The 19,095-nt window shown below is 38.7% G+C and overlaps 3 protein-coding genes across 4 annotated transcripts in view; 1 reads left to right on the top strand and 2 right to left on the bottom strand.

Annotated features, from left to right (window-relative positions):
* Positions 1-287: 287 nt before the first annotated feature.
* ND-MNLL (NADH dehydrogenase (ubiquinone) MNLL subunit) lies at positions 288-533 on the bottom strand. Its single transcript, XM_067156101.2, has one exon. The coding sequence runs from the start codon at positions 531-533 to the stop codon at positions 360-362; it is 174 nt and encodes a 57-aa protein (XP_067012202.1). The 3' UTR covers positions 288-359.
* Positions 534-6,628: 6,095 nt separating this feature from the next.
* On the bottom strand, positions 6,629-7,014 carry LOC136884080 (uncharacterized). The gene is made up of 2 exons (XM_068229788.1): positions 6,877-7,014; positions 6,629-6,788 (listed from the first exon to the last, which is right to left on the bottom strand). Exon 2 carries the CDS (start codon positions 6,782-6,784, stop codon positions 6,629-6,631), a length of 156 nt encoding a protein of 51 aa, XP_068085889.1. The 5' UTR covers positions 6,785-6,788; positions 6,877-7,014.
* Positions 7,015-8,506: 1,492 nt separating this feature from the next.
* mtDNA-helicase (mitochondrial DNA helicase) overlaps positions 8,507-19,095 on the top strand; it is a 50,638-nt gene continuing 40,049 nt past the window's right edge. For both annotated transcript variants that reach the window (XM_067156700.2, XM_067156703.2), the window contains exon 1: positions 8,507-9,132. In XM_067156700.2, the coding sequence (XP_067012801.2) occupies positions 8,625-9,132 (508 nt within the window). In that variant the 5' untranslated portion in view covers positions 8,507-8,624. The remainder of the gene's footprint in view (positions 9,133-19,095) is intronic.

The raw sequence follows: 19,095 nt of genomic DNA, 5'->3' as shown, positions 1-19,095 counted from the left end.
TGGATAACTCAGAAGATAATAGATCTGACTGATGAATGATGGAAGTACAAGAATACAAAAAAGAAAAGAAAAAAATTAGGAGGGCAGAAAATATTACAGATGACTAGGAATGAAGTAGGTAAGGAAGAATGGCTGAAGGAGAAGTGCAAGGATGTTGAAGGTTGTACTGTGTGGTTTTTCAATATTTTCTCATGAAAAGTAATGTAAAAGCTCATTTGGTTTGGGGTTTGTCAAAATCTAGATTTTATGCCATTCCTTTACTTCAATGAGTCTACAACTCCACAAAATACTAGTTTTAACAAGTTTATTTTAAACAATTTACAATATTACTGTACAGAGTATTACTACAACTACAAGATTCAAGGCCACGAAGGTGCTTCACCAGGCCCCAGCTCCCTTCCATAGAGGGCGCTTTTATCCCGAAACATTGTCATCCGTTCAGTTTCCTTCCGGTCGAGAAACCAGCCAATGCAGAAACCAGTCGCTGGCAAGATTGCCCACACGTACTGTCGAGTTATTCCAAATAGAGCCATCCTGAAATGAAAAGGATAAAATATTTCATATACACATTATAAAGAGGGGAAAACTACACTCTGGGCTTCCAATAAAGAAGAATATAGCTCTGCTTGTAAACATACAGTAATGTCTCTATTATTTGTGTGCAACGTAAGAATAAAACATTATAAAAATAAACAATATACTGTAGCGTATATTCATTTTTCTGCTTTTGAACTGGACTTTCCCTAAGTTGCATTGTTCCCTCTTAGTGCCATAATCTCATGCTGAAAATGTGCCAATAATGCAAGGCTGATTAGTAGCTTTTGTAAGCCCCTATTCAAAGCACTACATCATTTCCAATTTTCAATATTTTGAATTTAAACTTGCAGGAAATGTTGAGGATGGTATGTACTTACTAAAGACTATTACTAAGATTTGGATGTTAAGCAAAAGTCATACATCTTTCTTGAGTTTACTTTACCAGAAATCTGAAAAATAATGACAGGTCCCTGACCCAATTTACAGCAATTTTATGTTGCTTATAAATGCATATTTCAGCCGTTTTCATTGCTTTGGTTATATATTGCTCATTTTAATGACATACGGTCAATATTTGGTTATATTCTGAGCATTTTTGCTTAAATTCTGGCATTGTTTTTAACAAAGTGCATGTTACCTATATAGGCCCTACAGTTTTGAACACGTGATTTCCAAATACTGAAGTAGACATAGTTTTCCTGGAACAGACAGGCAGCAGATTTAGAAAACCTGATTTCAAGAAAGAGCTTCTGTGCAGACGTCTCACTGAGGAGGATGTCACTTCAGTCACTTCGCAATTAGCGAGCAAGGAAATTCCAAGATTTCTCTCACCTGTTTCATCCTTGACGGGTCCATTTACCGCCCAGAGAAGATGTAAAATTAAGAAATTATGTGAAAGAGTTTGGTGAAGAGATCTTCAGTAGGCCTACTGATGGAACAATTATCTTTGCTTAAGCATCTGAAGTTAAATCACTTTACTGCTGTTACCTTAAGAACTGAAAGTTGTAACGTACTGTAGCTCTGTCAGTTTGCATGACTTAATCTGTCCATTGTATTATCACTAATCACTTTTTGGTCTTAGGAGGTTTAATGTTAGTAATACAGTAAAACCTTGTTAATTGGAAGTTGTTAGGATGCAAAAATCAGACCTCGAATTACGTGATTGTGAATTAACTGCCAACTCGTAATTCAGAAATGCCAACCCTTGCCGCGTCAAATATTCTCAGATCTGTTACTGAATGCAATTAACCTTGATTCACAGCTTAAACCTTTCAAATGCCGTGGGGGAAAATACTTTTTCCAAAATGTATCCAACAAGGTGCATTTACGGTATTCAAATAATGCAATTGGATAGCTCACTGACAAACATAACCTCACGCAACAAAAGAAAAAAAGCATGATTCAAAGACTAGGACAAATCATGCTGGCTCCGCTGTACAAGTGCTTTATTCATCAGATTACTGTACTGTATGCATATCAGATGCCCTGTACTTGCACAGAAAGTATCCGATGGTCTTAAAACATTGTGGCTTATTGAACTTTCCTATGACGAGGGGAGGAAATCTCTCACTACCGTGTGCATTACAACACAGTTGCACAGTACAATGACCTCCACCCTTGAATGATTACCCCAGGCTAGCACTTCTCTCCTTTATAACTGCCAAGTCCATTTGGGCTTGGCATTTAAAAAAAAAAGCAGTTCCATCGGCATTGACAATATTGTTCAGAGCGTACAAATCAATTATATGTACCACACTTTTTCGCCAACTGTCTGTATCACCAGTTCGCGGATTCTGCTTCTCCGCACATTGCCTGCTACGTGATATTGTAGCGTTCCCTAAAACACTGAATACAAAAGAATTACGATGTCACTCGAAATTAGCAAATATGAAGCACACTGTAGACACACCATAGTGAATGAAAGTGCATTCTATCATGACGCGGATAAATTTTGAATTTAAAGTCTGAATTTCGGTAACAGGACTTTGGTTGACAAATGACAAATTATCCGTATTTCGAATTAAACAATTTAAATAACATGTAAAACTGTACCTCATGTTTCCGGGAATGAGAGCTTCTTTGAATTAGGCGGGATTTTGAATTGTGGAGGTTCTATTGTACTTTCATATTTTCTACCTATTACTAAATTCCATTAATCACATTTTACCTTTTGGTCATATTTAGCTAGTTTTAACGCATAGACTTCCAAACCCTAATGATTACAATACTGTTAAGTTTCAAAATATATATTGTTTTAATATTTTCAGAACACACTGAAAACAAACAAAAAAAAAAATCAAATTTCAAAAATAACAGTAAAAATAATTCAAAATTAAAATTACAGATAAAATGTGGTAATCCTTCTGCAATGCAGCCATCCAAGTGATAAACACAGCAAATTATAAGTATCTGTTCCCTAGTTCAGGATGTATAGGTAATTACTGCCACGTAACTGCCAATCGTCACATGACCAGAGAAAAACATGAAATTCAGAAATCCAATGTGCATAAATAAATAAATGAGCCAAGTAGTGATAAAATGAGAAACTATGTACTTTATTCTATAGAAACAAAATATTGCCATCTGGTGTTCATAATCGTGATAAATGCAGATAGTAAAGCACTGTTCAAACGACGATATATTGTTACTGGCACTTTACCCACAAGTATCAAACAACGATTCATCGCTGTCTGGCATTCTAGGCCTAAAGGTTAGGAAAGTAATTTTTATGACAGCAATAAATCACGTGCAGCGTGACAAGCTAATGTAACCTACTGTAGGCCTACAAGTACTATATCCATTGTTATCAAACAGCCCTGTGAAAATTGAACATTTTTGTTGTTAATCAGTCTGTATTGCAGAAAAAACACTTTAAAACATATACACAATAAAGCAAAATCTTGGAAGACATCCTCTTTATAGCCTGTTATGCCTTTCAGCATTCAGTCTGCAACCATCTGTGAATTAACTAAGTGCCTCAAAAAATACAAGCTCTGTGCCTCATTTATTTCCACACCTCTTATAATTAAACTGTCGCCTTGGTCTCTTCCTGCCATTTTATACCTTTATGCAGCCACGTATGATTCCACATTCGTGAACGACGAAAGCTAGCTGACTTGCACGGTGAAAGTTATTCCGAGAAAGTGCACACCTATGTGTCAACCATGTGATATTTATTTCTTTAGCCAAGGGAAGAACTTTATTGGAATGATCCAAAACTGTCACACATTCCTTCAAACATAGCGAGCACTTCATAACCGAGCTGATGCCATAAAGATTCGTAGCCTGGTACATAATCAGTTGTCGGCACCAATATTCCAGAAGATATTACACACATGGTATGCGTCAAAATTAACCACAGAGAGATATGCCTTCATGAATGTAAACCAGTTTGCTTTCCAAAGAATAATAGCTGGGAAACATGCGAGCACTAATGTGGCCCTTTTTTTTTGAAGTATTTTAACATTGTACTAATGTATCAAAGATTTCCAGTGATGCAAGGATGAAAAAGGTCTAGCAATGGGAAGGTAGTGCAGCTGTGGCCTTAACTTAAGGTACAGCCCCAGCATTTACTTGGTCTGAAAATTGTAAACCAGGATAAATGTGACTTTCAACCAATGTGCTTGGTGCAGAGAATTTCTCTGCCTTTCATCTACCATACAACTCTAGCTTGTCAATACTGAGTACTGACAGGCTGATTTTAAATATCAAATGTGTATTTATTGGAGTATAAATTGTAGTCAATACAGACCATTATACAAATCAAACCACAATGGTTAGGTTAATAAACTGGAATACCATACAATGCGCTATGAAGGCAAACCACAAGGAGAAAATGAGTGAGCCAATGAGAGTTAGAGCAATAATTTTGAGAAAGTTTATTCATTTAAGAGAATATAAAGTTCTCTGCATTTTGCATAATATTTCTGCTCAAATTTTAACCTCACGCTCCCTCAAATAATAATAAAATTTATTTTGTAAAAATGAAATATAGCTGCAACGAGACTTGAAAAGTCTAAGAGATTCATAGACAAGTACGGTGACCATTCAGCCACCGTCCCAGTGTACTGCGTGCAACTCACCAAGAAAATATGTGCTGCACTAGAATCTGGAGAATGACCATCGGCATCCACTCCAGAGTCACCAAGCTGCAAGGTCTCGCTTCAGAGCCCGCAAGAGCTTCCTTGCTAGGACTCTGCCACTGGAGGGAACACCAGAGACTACTCGTCCTAACAGATGGAGCAGCTCACGTCCCACAGGCATGTCACCAAAGGAAGAACTAACTCCTGACGCCGACCTACCTTACCCTGTATGGAGGTTGCTCAACCGCTTCCGAGTGGGCGTCCCTTAATGCAAGACCAACCTGAAGAAATGAGGGATCATTCCAAACCTGAAGAAATGGGGGATCCTTTCAGCAAACACAGACACCTCGTGTGAATGTGGTGCCGAACATGAATCAAGCCACCTATTTATCTGTCCCGTCCTGGACAACCCATGCACATCACAAGAATTTTTAGAGGAAACAACAAGGCCAGCACAGCTGCATTGTTTTGGAAATGCTGATTGCACATGGAAATGACTGGAATTGGGGATTCCTTTTTTTTTTTTTTTTGAAATTATTAGTAAAAGTAAAATTTGTTCACCTTTAAATGTTCTATCACCTCCACTCCATCTGAAGAGGATCCTGCATCACGCCCTCTGAACATAATTTTAAAAAAGAAAATGAAAGCATATTGACCTAAAACCCTATACACAAGTTACCGTCGAGTGTCCTCCAGCAGTTATATTGAAGCTCGTCAAAACTGACTGGACGCAGCGTCTGACCTCTCCTTGTAAGAAGCATCCTTACCCAACATATCGATAATCTACCAATAGCTTCTGCTCTCATATCACAAAAGATTATTATATTCTTCTGTGTTATCCTACAATGACTCAACAGTAAAATGGCCAGAAATACTCCATTAGCAGGCCAGAGGGTTAATTTATAAAATGTACGCATTCTAAAGCTAGATACAGATACTGGGAGTCAAGTGTATGTAGTGAAGTACATTCGTTAGTTTTGGAAAATTTTGCTTGTCATTTTCATGTTGAAGTCAAAAGTTCCAGAGGAATTTATCAATGAAGGTTAAAATCTTTGGGAAGAGCACTTTACAGTAATAATAATTCTGAATGGCTGTAAACCTTTGTAAGGAAGACCCTCCTGCTAGGGAGGGTGGTATTTGCCACTTAAAGCAAACTGTGTGTTAGCGTGGTGGAGAGTAGTACGGAATGCGACTTGCAGGTTAGAAGATTCTAAGATGCAACTTCGTAAGTTTTCTACGTAGGTCGAGTCATAAGTCATGGCAACCATTTTTTTTCTCGCGAACAGGAGAAGACACAGAAAATCCAAGATATGCATTTGGAAACGTACGGTATGTACTTGCGTACGATGCCACTAGATGGTGTATGTAAACAACAGTGTGGCTCTAAGCATGCCCTCAAGTTTGGTGTGTGTGAGTGAGAGAGTCACAAAATGGAAGTCAACACGCAGGAGCAACGATCTGAGCCCATGTACTATGATCTAATCCCCAAAGTCAAGAAGCCATTACGTGGACAACAGTTTGCTAACAAAGAGGACATCGAAACAGCGCACGGCCAACTCGCCCGGTGTCCTCTATTTCAATCACAGAGTTATTGATATGGAACTCTTTTATGGTTGATTCTAGCTTAGGCCTAAATAAAATTTGTAACATTTAACAATATTGTAGGAACTGATCGATCGAATTCTGAGCGTACCATAAAAAAATAAAAGATGGACAGAAAAGTCAGAAAAGGCTATTTTCGTATTGCGCCTTACCAAACTGTAACAGCTTAGCATAAACTTCAGCTTCTTGAACCTTTCGCTCCAAAATTTAAATTACCTTTTAAGATATCGTGAGGGTGGAAAAAAATATATTGGAGAATTCAATACCTACAAGACGGAAACATATTTTATTTCATCTAGTTACACCAGAAGATCTAACCTCACAATTCATATATGTAATATTTGTCTTAAATCATTCATAGCCTATCAAATAAATTAAAAAATCATTACAATTCTTACCTTCGAAATCTACGACGATGATTTTTCTAACAACTTCTGTGCTTTCCAGCGCCTAGTGTGAATAATATCTGCAAATATTGTAGTCCCTGCAATAGTAGGGAAGATAATTACTACTCTATATCGTCTCCAAAGTCGTCCAATTGACGACAATGTCCCAAATGCCATGAACCTAAAAAATAAACGGGAATTCTCAGATATATGAACAGTGTATACTGCTCAGGAATCATGCATAATTAAAATTTTAAAATTAAACTCACCTTCCACACCAACAGAATGAGTAGCTCACCACAAAAGCAAAGCCAATTTCTCTTATATGATCCTTGGCCAATGAGTATGTGACCAAAGAGAATGTGACTGACCAAGGATGACTTGATGCGTCTATATCTCGTGGGCCCTGTTAGAGTGGTTAAGAGCGTACTGCAGATCTAGTTAGCCATAAACTAACCCTTTGCGAAAAATTCGTCAAAGATCGTCCGAAGATACCCTTCTTTGATTTATTCCTGTAAATAGAGCCCTGTGCGGATGCGGATATCCGCGAATTTACTGTCTTGGCGGATGCAAACTATATGGCAGTGCGGATAATATTTACGATATCCGCGGATAATGAAGTTTATTAATTTTCACCAAATACAGTATTTGTTTTCACTCAGGTATACTCTTATTTTTGCTTTTTATTAGGTGACCCTTGACAATGGTATGGACTCCTGGCTGCAGTAAATGGAAGGAAGGAACAAAGGTCAATATGTCGGCGTTTGTCGCACGAGAAAATCCCTCATAAATTTGTGACTGTGGGAAGTCTGATGCCAGGTATCAGGTCTGTTGTATTATATTAACAGATCTATCCATTGCAATGCCTTGGTTGTTATATACTGTAGTTAATATATACAGTATTCGCGGATGAAGGAAGTGCGGATACGGATAATATTTTGTATTCCCGCGCAAGGCTGTACCTATAACAAATACAGCCTATAAACACAAAGGAGATTAGGAAGCAACGAGCAAGAATCGATCTATATATGATCAATCTACCATACCTGCAAGCTTGTGGATTACTCGACTTTAGACTGCTTACCAATAACCATGAGAACTTCAATTTTTTAAGAAGTGGATTGTTTTAAGAGGAAGTACAACCTGGGCAACCATCCTTTGTTAACAATAATCAGAAGGAAAATGGAAAAGGTCCGATACTTCGAAGAATGAAGGTATCGGCAAAATGAAGGGAAGCGCGAAGGGCGTGGACTTCGAGACCTAATACCGCCGGGATCGGCAAGAATAAAAGTTGACCAAGGGAGATCTGATATAGGAAAGATGAAAGTGAGGAGCCTGACACAATTAAGTGGAACCAATGCATGATTCAGCTAGGGAACCCGTAATTGCCAATGCAAGCTCGCAATATGAAAGCTCATAGGTCTTCTATTACACGCCTTCTACGACAGGCAGGGTTTACTGTGGGTGTATTTTACCACCGCCACCCACAGAGGGAATCCCAACGGCCGGGACGTGACATTTCATTTTAATAAATCTTACTGCTTTGGGATGTGAACCAAATACAGCCTCTACTGTATTTGTGTGAACCTCGGCCGCCCGATTATATACCTTTTGAATAATCTTTTTACTTTTATTCCTTCAGGGTTGATAACTGAGCGACAACGTCGGATACCACGTAAAAGTATTTCGTAAGGCTATTGAGTTTAAAAGCATAATACAAACGAACTTGATTGTGGGTATGAATATATTAATTTTTGCTTTTGACCAGAGCCGTCTACATGATCCTTGAACTACATGTTACTGCAGATGGCTCTGCATCGACACATGGAGTTTTTCTATATATATCTATGAATTGAGATGCTTGTGGACCTATCGTCTTTGCTAAAGACAAATGAATTACTGTGGCCGTCTAATCATCTGTTCCGCGGAATTTTGGTTATGTACAAAGATTGTTTTGTAATCAGTATCTTTTTTTCTAAGTATATAATTTTTAATATTTACTTATGTTGTGCGTGAGATGTTAAATAGACTGTCCTTACCTTCATATTTTAGAATTAAATATATGAATTATTTACGAAGAGATTTTTCGAACCGAGCTAATACGGGTTATGATTCATCTTGTAGGATTTTCCCGGATAAAGAGCACTTTTTAAGGACATACTTCTTCAATAACACAGAGTACACCCGAAAGAATGATCGTATATATGTACGAAATATGTGTCATACACCAAGTTGTGTTCACAAGGTTATGTTTTTCACATCAACGTCAAATTTTTGTCACAGACCATGCGTTGGGTTAATGAGCAATATTTTTCGCAGATCTTACAACAGTATAAATTTGGAGAATGTACCTACGTTATCGTTATTACAAATGAAGAAGACATTAAAAGCTTGTGGTCTTGCTTTTGACGATGGATTTACTTGTTTAATTATGAACTGTCCCATGTGTACGGAGATTAATACTGGTACTGGTACCAGTAAGGCGGCCCAATTACAGGGAAAGTTTTATATTAATAAAACAACAGGTGTGTTCTTGAAATTTAATATTGTTGTTTTAATCCGTAAATTTATATGTCTGGTTATGCTTTGCATGTAGGATGCTAAAAGGTTAGTTTTTTCCACCTATTCAATACATATAAATTTTATAAATTAGGAATTTATTATTGATTCCACTTGAGACATGTTTCGCCCTTCATTGAGGGCATCATCAGTCGAAATATCACCTCAAGGTAAAAAATCAGGTAACTGGTTAGTAGTTGACAGTACAAATTAATACATATTATTAATACAATTACAAAAATTAAGTATGGGAAATAGTTGTACAAAAGTGATGGTTGAACATATAGGTTTATAGATGAAAAGTCAGCACCAATGCCTAAAATTAACATAGTAGAGTTCGGCAGTGGTGCTCTGGAGAAACAGTTGACGCAATCACAGGGAAATAAAAAGTTAAAAAGTATTTACATTAAAACAATTAAGGGAGAAAAGGTGTGGTGTGTTCCCTTAATTGTTTTAATGTAAATATTTTTTAACTTTTTATTTCCCTGTGATTGCGTCAACTGTTTCTCCAGAGCACCACTGCCGAACTCTACTATGTTAATTTTAGGCATTGGTGGTGACTTTTCATCTATAAACCTATATGTTCAACCATCACTTTTGTACAACTATTTCCCATACTTAATTTTTGTAATTGTATTAATAATATGTATTAATTTGTACTGTCAACTACTAACCAGTTACCTGATTTTTTACCTTGAGGTGATATTTCGACTGATGATGCCCTCAATGAAGGGCGAAACATGTCTCAAGTGGAATCAATAATAAATTCCTAATTTATAAAATTTATATGTATTGAATAGGTGGAAAAAAACTAACCTTTTAGCATCCTACATTCAGTATCTTCAATACGGATAGCAATGATTTTTATCATATGCTTTGCATATTATTGTCTAAATCCTTAATTGTCTAGCCTAATTATTTGATCATAGGCCTATTAAGATTTGCTCCTGGTAAGGTAGGTATTGCTGGATTCAACCATTACTCAGTTAAATAATAGACTGCTAGTTGGAATTCCATTAATCGTTTACCATTACTTTTTTTTATTTTGTAGCAGTATGAATGATTTAAACATATTTGGCCATTGGGCTGCTGTCATCACTGAGCAGTTCAACATCCCAGTCGATGGCCATCAAGGATCTGTTCTGTCTTTGCCTTTTATTGTATGCATGAACACAGTGTTGTCGGCTGACCTGTAAGCATCTCATCCACGGAGTCTGGCGTTATGCCGTCTATCGAGGCGTGCGATAGTGGTTCATCAATGGAAAATCAGGCGCCAGGCGAGTTGGCCATGACGTTAGGGTCAAGCAGCTGTGAGCTTGCATCAGGGAGATAGTGGGTTCGAACCCCACTGTCGGCAGCCCTGAAGATGGTTTTCCGTGGTTTCCCATTTACACACGAGATGAATGGTGGGGCTGTACCTTAATCAAGGCCACGGGCACTTCCTTCCCACTCCCAAGCCTTCCTATCCCATCATCACCATTCAAACCTATATGTGTCCGTGCAATGTAAAGCAAGTTCTAAATATAAAAAATACAGGCTTGATGCCTTTGGATTGCAACTCAATCTGACCAAGACAGAATACTTGGAATGTGGTGAACAAACGGGTGGTACTGTTGTAGTTGACGGTAACCTGCTTGTCAAGACCTCGGACTATCGTTACATCAGCTCCCACACATCGCCCATTGGCAACACCTTCCTGGATGCTCAAGCTCGTGTCATGCTGCTTGGATGAAGTGGTGCCAACTCTCATGTGTCCTGTGGCACTAGATCAGTCCGCAGTGCCTCAAAACGGAGATCTGTTGCATGATAATCTACCCACTGGCACACTATGATTCTGAATGCTGGTCAGTAACAAAGACACAAGAGCAGATGCTTCAATTACTGATCTGCATTTTGGACTGTCGCCCAGATGGCAGATTCCCTATCAATTGTTTACCTGCTCTTAAATGATTGCAAAGAACTGGAAATTTTATGAAACATTTCCCTTGATAAATTATACCAATCCCTAATTCCTCTTCCTGTAAGTGAATATTTGACCCAATTTGTCCTCTTTAATTCCAACTTTTATCTTCATATTATGTTTTTTTCTACCTTTAAAATCTCCACTCCAGCTTATACGTCTACTAAAATCATTCCACGCCATGTCTTCACTGACAGTTCAGGACATACCGCTCAGTCCAGCAGCTCTTCGCCTTACTCCTAAGTCTTCTCTCCCCAAACTTTGCAATATTTTTGTAACGCTACTTATTTGTTGGAAATCACTCAGAACAAATCAAGATGCTTTCATTTGGATCTTTTCCAGTTCTCGTATCAAGTAATCCTGGTGTGGGTTCCATTCAGTGGAACCATACTCTAATTGGGGTCCTACCAGAGACTTGTACCCTGCTCTCCTTTACATCCTTACTAAAACCCCTAAATACCCTCATAACCATATATTTATCTGTAACATTTATTTAGAACCTTTTTAATGTGATTACCCCAACAAACAACTTTCCTTACATTAACACCTAGGTACTTACAGTGGTCTCTGTGAGGTACTATCACTCCAGAAACACAGTTATTAAAACCAAGACCAAGCTCGATAGCTGCAGTCGCTTAAGTGTGGCCAGTATCCAGTAATCGGGAGATAGTGGGTTCGAGCCCCACTGTCGGCAGCTCTGAAGCTGGTTTTCCGTGGTTTCCCATTTTCACACCAGGCAAATGCCGGGCCTGTACCTTAATTAAGGCCATGGCCACTTCCTTCCAATTCCTAGGTCTTTCCTATCCCATCGTCACCATAAGACATATCTGTATCGGTGCGACGTAAAGCAAAAAGAAAAAATTAAAACCAGGAGGACTTTTCCGACTTTTCTTCTTGGTGACACAACCTGACTTTTTATTCTGCTTACCAACATACCACTGTCCAGTGTCCATCTCACAATATTGTTGAGGTCTTTTTGGTGTCACTTACAATCCTGTAACATTTACTACTCTGTACAATATAACGTTATCTGCAAAAAGCCTTATCTGTGATTCCATTTCTTTACTTATATCATAGCAATTTTGCCATGTGGTTAGGAGAGCACAGCTATGAGCTTGCATTGTGAAGATGGGTTCGAATCCCACTGTTGGCAGCCCTGGAGATGGTTTTCCCTTGGTTTCCCATTTTCACACCAGGCAAATGCTGCGGCTGTACCTTAATTAAGGCCACGGTCACGTACTTCTCACTCCTAGCCCTTTCCTGTCCCGTCATCACCATAAGACCTATCTGTGTCGGTGTGACATAAAGCCAATTGTAAAAAGGAAAAAAACCCTCATATTTAAATACATAAGAAAAATTAAAGGTCCAAAATACTGCCTTGTGAAATCCCCTTCTTAATCATTACAGGATCAGATAATGCTTCAGCTGCTCTAATTCTCTGAGTTCTGAAAAATGAAAACCTACAACCTGTTTTCCAGTCTTAGACCGGGTCAGGAATATACTGAATGAAACATATTTAGGCTAGTATTACAATGGGGTCGCCACTCCCAAGGTGATTATTAATGACTGATAGATGCAATGAAATGATAATGGAGAGTGTTGCTGGAATGAAAGATGACAGGGAAAACCGGAGTACCCAGAGAAAAACCTGTCCCGCCTCCGCTCTGTCCAGCACAAATCTCACATAGAGTGATCGGGATTTGAACCACGGTATCCAGTGGTGAGAGGCCGACGCGCTGCCGTCTGAGCCACAGAGGCTCTCTCTGAGTTCTGTTTTCTAGAAATTCAATCACCATTCAGTCACCTTTTGTTTAGTCCAGTAGACCTCATTTTTGTCAGTAGTCTCTCATGATCTACCCTATCAGTGGAGATGTGTTTGCTGAGGTGGTCCTTGGGAGTAACATGACTTGATCATATCAGTAACTAAACCTTGCAGAGTAGCTTCAGAATTGTCTCCATTCCTGTCAAGGCTGAGGGATGCGAGTTTGCGCTGGTAGGGTCATGTGATCAGAGCAGACATTGAAAGTATTACAAGATGGGCAGTCACTCTCAGTCCAGATGGACGGAGTCACCGAGGAAGCAACGGACAGACTGCTTGTGAGGGGACGTGTGATCCTTTCGCATCTTGCCCACTGATGCTGCTTATCGGACAAAGTAGAGAATGAGATGTGGAAAGCGGACCCTATATCTTTATGGGAGCAATATCAAGAAGCAAGCTAATGTAGGATCCTTTTTAAGCTCGTCCAGTCTCAACTTATCTAGGGAGTAGGTAAGAGTTGAGCTTCACACTGTCTTCTAAAGGTGGACATCCCATTTCAGAATCAGATAAAACAGCCCTAGACAATCAACTTTGCTTTAAAGAACTGAATTTATCTGCTTTGTTTATGGACTTTCTTAGTGGTTTCTTTTTGCTGGTGGTTTAAAGTAGAATAGCTTCAGAATTGCCTCCATTCCTGACAAGGCTGAGAGAAGCGAGGTTGTGCTGAAATGGTCGTGTAGTTAGAGCGGACATTGAAAGTATTACATGACAGACAGTCGCGCACACTCCAGATGGACGGAGACACCCACCTCAAACAGATTCTCTCAACAAAGTATTTCTCTATTTAAATAAACATAGATAGAGGAGCCATCTGATGGTGTGTGGTAGCGGTCGTGGTCTAGAAAGCCAAGAATAAGGGCGAAGAGGATTCGTCACGCTGACCATTTGTCACCTTATAATCTGCAGGCCTTCGGGCTAAGCAGTGGTTGTTTGGCAGGCCATGGCCATGGGTTTGATTTTTATTGTTTTATTTGCCACCGGCCAGCAAGTCTCGGTCTTCATTGTTACATTATACAGTAATTAGTTAAAATTGCCAGTCCATGCCTAATAAGTGATGACATCAAAAGTATTGAAGTAGATAGAATACCTGACTAGAGAATACAGTTCTGGTCTGTGTCTTGAGGATGGTAACAGTTTTAGGTCTTTTGTCATAGAATAACAACCACTTTAAGAAAAGCTATTCTCTAAAGCTATTTCGAAGTTGTTTGTTAAGAAGGAAGCCAGACTTTTCAGTGCTGACTTAGTTCATGCAAATTAATAGCTTTTCAGTCTGTTGAAAACACTAATTAAAACATACATAACACAGTAACATACAGTATTAAACAAAGAATGACATGATTCGCTCTACAGGAGCATCCTCAGATTTTATCACATTACTTTAAATTGTGTGCATATACGTACAATCCTCCGCTGTGAACCGTATGACCTTGCCGTGATGGGGAGGCTTGCGTGCCCCAATGAAGCAGGCAGCCAAGCCATAGGTACAACCTATCAGATGGGTACCTGTCGAGAGAAGTTGCAAGGGCGGCTTAGCTGTGTTGATACTTTTACCCGGCTGAAAACAACGGGAAACTGTAGCCGTAGCTAACTGCTGAGGACATGCAGCTCTCTCTGAATGATGTACTGTTGATGACTTCCTGCCAGGTAAAATATTCCAAAGGTAAAATACTCCCCCATTCAGATCTCCGGGTGGGGACTACAGGAGATGGGGCAATCATCAGGAAGATGGATACTGACATTCTGCGAGTCTGAGTATAGAATGTTAGAAGTTTGAATCATTGTGGTAGGCTAGAAAATCTGAAAAGGGAGATGGATAGAATAAAGTTGGATGTAGTTGGTATAAGTGAAGTACGTCGACTGATAGAGCAGAACTTTTGTCAGGCAACAATAGAATTATCAACACAAAATCAAACTGGAGAAATGCAGGAGTTGACTTAATAATGAATAAGAAAATTGGGCAGCTGGTAAGGTACTATGACCAGCATTGTGAAAGGATTATTGTTATCAAGGTAGACACCAAACCAATGCCTCCCCCCCCCACAATAGTGCAGGTCTATATGCCTACTAGTTCAGCAGATAATGAAGAAATCAAAAGAATATATGAGTCACCCAGTTGCAAAATCCGTTATCTGCAGACAAACAAATTTTTCAGGAAGCGCAAATAACGTCATTTGTTATGCAACAAAGATATTCGGTTTAAATTTTGTAATTAAACAGTAAGCATTCATCTTCGTCATACCGCAAAATCTCCACAAAATATAATTTATAGAATCCTTGTTTTTTGCAAAAAAAAAACATTTGGACATAAGTTTTGCAGCAGTTTTGGGGAGATAAAAGATATGTGCAGCAGTAGGCCTATATGGAATAGAGTGTGCAGATTTATGGTGAACATGTTTTATTAGCTACGTTTGAAAGTATTACACTATGAAAATAGCATGAATGGAAATAATTTTAAGGTTAGGATATAATGTTTTGATATCTAATCCCCGCTGTTTGATTTTATGATTACATCAAGAAATCATCATTCATTCAAAACATTTTATAAGTTCCTTAACATTTTGTACAGTTGTATTAACAATCTGTTATTGTCCTCAACAAAATTCCCACATCAATGTCATAGTCTGGCATTTCGCTGTTTAAAGTTTGCCCCTGGTCGAACGGTGTCTTGTTGAACTGGAGGTCATCGTTCCGTATCCACTCTTTCCCATAATGTTTGGTCAGCAATGTGTTCAGGTCGTTGAGCTTTTCTTTCTTAAGAGGAACCCCTTCCTCCACTTGTATTGGCACAATAGCAGAAAAAGGTTTTACATGCTTCAATATGCTTTTCGCTTCGACCACAATCGCTGTTATAGTTTACTTCACCTCTTATCACACAGTTGCCTGATTTTGTTCGTGTAAGTGTGATCCTATTACAGGATTCTGGGACATAATGAGCTTTGCTGCATAACACACTCTGGACATAACGACTTCTGCAGCAGTTCCATTTTTTGTCACCTTTAAACGTATGAATTAAATGGCCTTTGCTCATGTATTACATTATTGGATTGTGTATTTTAATGAGCTGCATACAATGGCGGAGATAACTCATTTTGAGAAAAAAATAGACATAACTGGTTTTGCAACTGGACAACTCATATGATGAGATAAGAAGATTTATACAGTACCGGTATGTAAAATGTGATGAGAATCTAATTGTGTTGGGAGACCGGAATGCAGTAAAACAGAAGGGGAATTCGGATTGGGACAAAGGAATGAAAGAGGAAGCTGACTGGTTTAAATTTGTACCAGTCATAGTTTAGTCCTGTGTTTATGGACGAGACCTGGAGACACTGGAAGGTATCAAATAGCCTTCATTATGATTAGGCAGAAATTCATAAACCAGGTATTGGATTGCAAGACTTTCCCAGGAGCAGATGTGGACTCTGACCACAACCTGTTGGTCATGAAATGCCATCTGAAGTTAAAGAAATTGAAGAAAGGAAGGAATGCAAGGAGATGGTATCTGGATGTTGAAAGAAAAGAGCGTGAGGAATTGTTTCAAGGAACATGTAACACAAGGACTAAATGAAAGGGCTGATGGAAACACAGTAGAGGAAGAATAGACAGTTGTGAAGAATGAGATCAGTAAGACTGCTGAAGAAAAGTTAGGAAGAAAGGAAAGATCAACTGAGAATCAGTGGATAACTCAGGAGATATTAGACCTGATTGACGAATGACAAAAGTACAAGAATGCAAAAAATCAGGAGGGCAGAAAAGAATACAGGCGAATAAAGAATGAAATAGATAGAAAGTGCAGGACAGCTAAGGAAGAACAGCTGAAATAGAAGTGCAAGGATGTTGAAGATTGTATGGTCATAGGAAAGGTAGATGCTGCATACAGGAAAAATCATGGAAATCTTTGGAGAAAGCAAAACTAGGTGTATGAATATTAAGAGGTCAGGTGAAAAATCATTTCTAGGGAGAGAAGACAAGTCAGAAAGATGGCAGGAACATATCCACCTCGGAGGTTCTACGAGTAATTTATTACACAGCCTACATTCCACTAATTTTGCACTGTGCTTCAGCTTCTTGAAGTATTTTTGAAAGAAAAAGGGCCAAGGTTAAACTGCTACAGATTCAAAAGAGTTTTGCTCTTCAAATCTCACGGGCCTACCATACAACATCTACCAAAACTACTCTTCTAATTGTGGGAATTGAGCCATTATTTCTAACTGGAATCGGTATAGCTGAATTGACTCTGTGTAAGAAAAACAAAGTATCACTTCTACCAGTTTTAAACACTGTTGTTGAGAGAAAGTGTCATTTTCTGCAGTCTGGCCATCCTAGCAATTTCAGGAAACTTCTTTGCAACAATTACTCACATTTTCATGACTGTATCATCTATACAGACAGCTCGCGCATACTTCATACTGATGGAATTCACAAAGTTGGATGTGCCTATGTAGTCTATCAGGATGGTGTTGACATTTTTTCAGCCCACTATAGGCTTTCAAATAGCTGCTCAGTTTTTCAGGCTGACCTCTGGGCCATAAAGAGTGCAGTGGTGTGGTGAAAAACGAACGACAGGAATGTGAAGATACTCAGTGATTCGCAAGCAGCATTGAGCTCCGTTAACAACAAGTGCAATATGAATCCAATAGCCGCTAGTACAAGAACAGAAGCTGAAGAATGTCCTCACATCTGTATGTCTTGGATTCGTAATCATACAGGATTTGATGGAAATGAAAGAGCAGATACTTTAGCAAGATTAGCCACCACATCAAACATTGGAATTACATGTGATGAACCTCCAGTGTGCTATGTCAATTGACGAATCAAGAAATATATTATACATCAATGGAACAATAGCTGGACTTCTAACTTGAAAGGATCTGTTGTAAGAGAACTGTTCTTCCCCGAAGTTAAAGATTGACTTCAGAGTAAGTTATTAGTGCCTCACTTTGTCCTAACACAATTTCTATTGGGACATGGAAGTTTTAAATCATACCTTGAGCGATTTAAAATACATATTACAGATGGATATTTATGCTATTGTGGTTCTGCTCAGACAGTGGATCGTCTACTTTTCTCCTGCCCCGTGTTTGGAATGAAATGACTTGAATACCACCTGAACAGTTGTGATCTTGTATTTTCTAAACCATTGTGTGATATTTTCAAGAAGCCTTGTTGTTATAAGCAATTTTTAACATTCATTCTGCACATCTTTAACAAATTGAACTCTTAATCTTCCGTTTTGAAATATTTTAAGATAATAAACTACAGCCCTAATATACTCTTGTGAAATAAGGCTCCATGATGTACTGGATATTCAGTAATAATAATATATCAAGGTAAAGAAGTAGATGATATGATTCTGGAACAAGAAGAGGCTGTTGATGCTGATAACATGGCAAACCCGATGTTGAGGTCAGAATTTGACAGAGCTTTGAGAGACCTAGGTAGGAACAGGGCACCGGGAATTGATGATATACCCTCAAAATTAATGACTGCCTTAGAAGAAACCAACATGGTGAGGTTATTCCATTTAGTGTGTAAGATGTATGATACAGGAGAAGTGCCATCTGATTTTCGACAGATATGGGCATACTTATTCCCAAGAAAACCGGAGCTGGCAAGTGTGAAAACTACCACACCATTAGTTTAGTAGTCTATCTCATACCTGTAAGATTTTAACACGTATTATTTACAGAAGAACAGAAAGACAAGTTGAAACTGAGTTTGGAGAAGATAAATTTGGCCTCAGAAGAAATGTAGGAACACATGAAGCAATCCTGATCAAGCGATTTCAGATTCTGTAGGTGATCGAGATCAGATACCAAGAAAGGAGAATTATCTACAATCTGTACAAAAATCAGTCTGCAGTGATCAGAATCGAGGGGGGTTTTGAAAAAAGAGCCAGCAATCCAGAAAGGAGTGAGGCAAGGCTGCAGTTTGTCCCCTCTCCGTTTCAATGTTTACATAGAACAGACGATAAAGAAAATCAAAGAGGAATTTGGGAAGGGCATCAAAGTCCAAGGAGAAGAAATCAAAACCCTGAGATGTGCCAGTGATATTGTTATTTTATCTGAGACTGCAGAAGATCTGGAGAAACTGCTGAATGGTTTGGACAGAGTCTTGGGGAAGGATTACAAGTAAGGAGGACATAAAATG

This window comes from Anabrus simplex, chromosome 12 (assembly GCF_040414725.1).
Source record: "Anabrus simplex isolate iqAnaSimp1 chromosome 12, ASM4041472v1, whole genome shotgun sequence".
Classification (NCBI taxonomy): Eukaryota; Metazoa; Arthropoda; class Insecta; order Orthoptera; family Tettigoniidae; genus Anabrus; species Anabrus simplex.
The sequence above is the reverse complement of the archived record's forward strand: the minus strand, read 5'-3'. Positions and strand labels throughout refer to the sequence as shown.

What these genes read in the sequence shown, in the direction of transcription:
- ND-MNLL (XM_067156101.2), bottom strand. Translation starts at nt 533, where the DNA reads ATGGCTCTATTTGGAATAACTCGACAGTACGTGTGGGCAATCTTGCCA.
- LOC136884080 (XM_068229788.1), bottom strand. Translation starts at nt 6,784, where the DNA reads ATGGCATTTGGGACATTGTCGTCAATTGGACGACTTTGGAGACGATAT.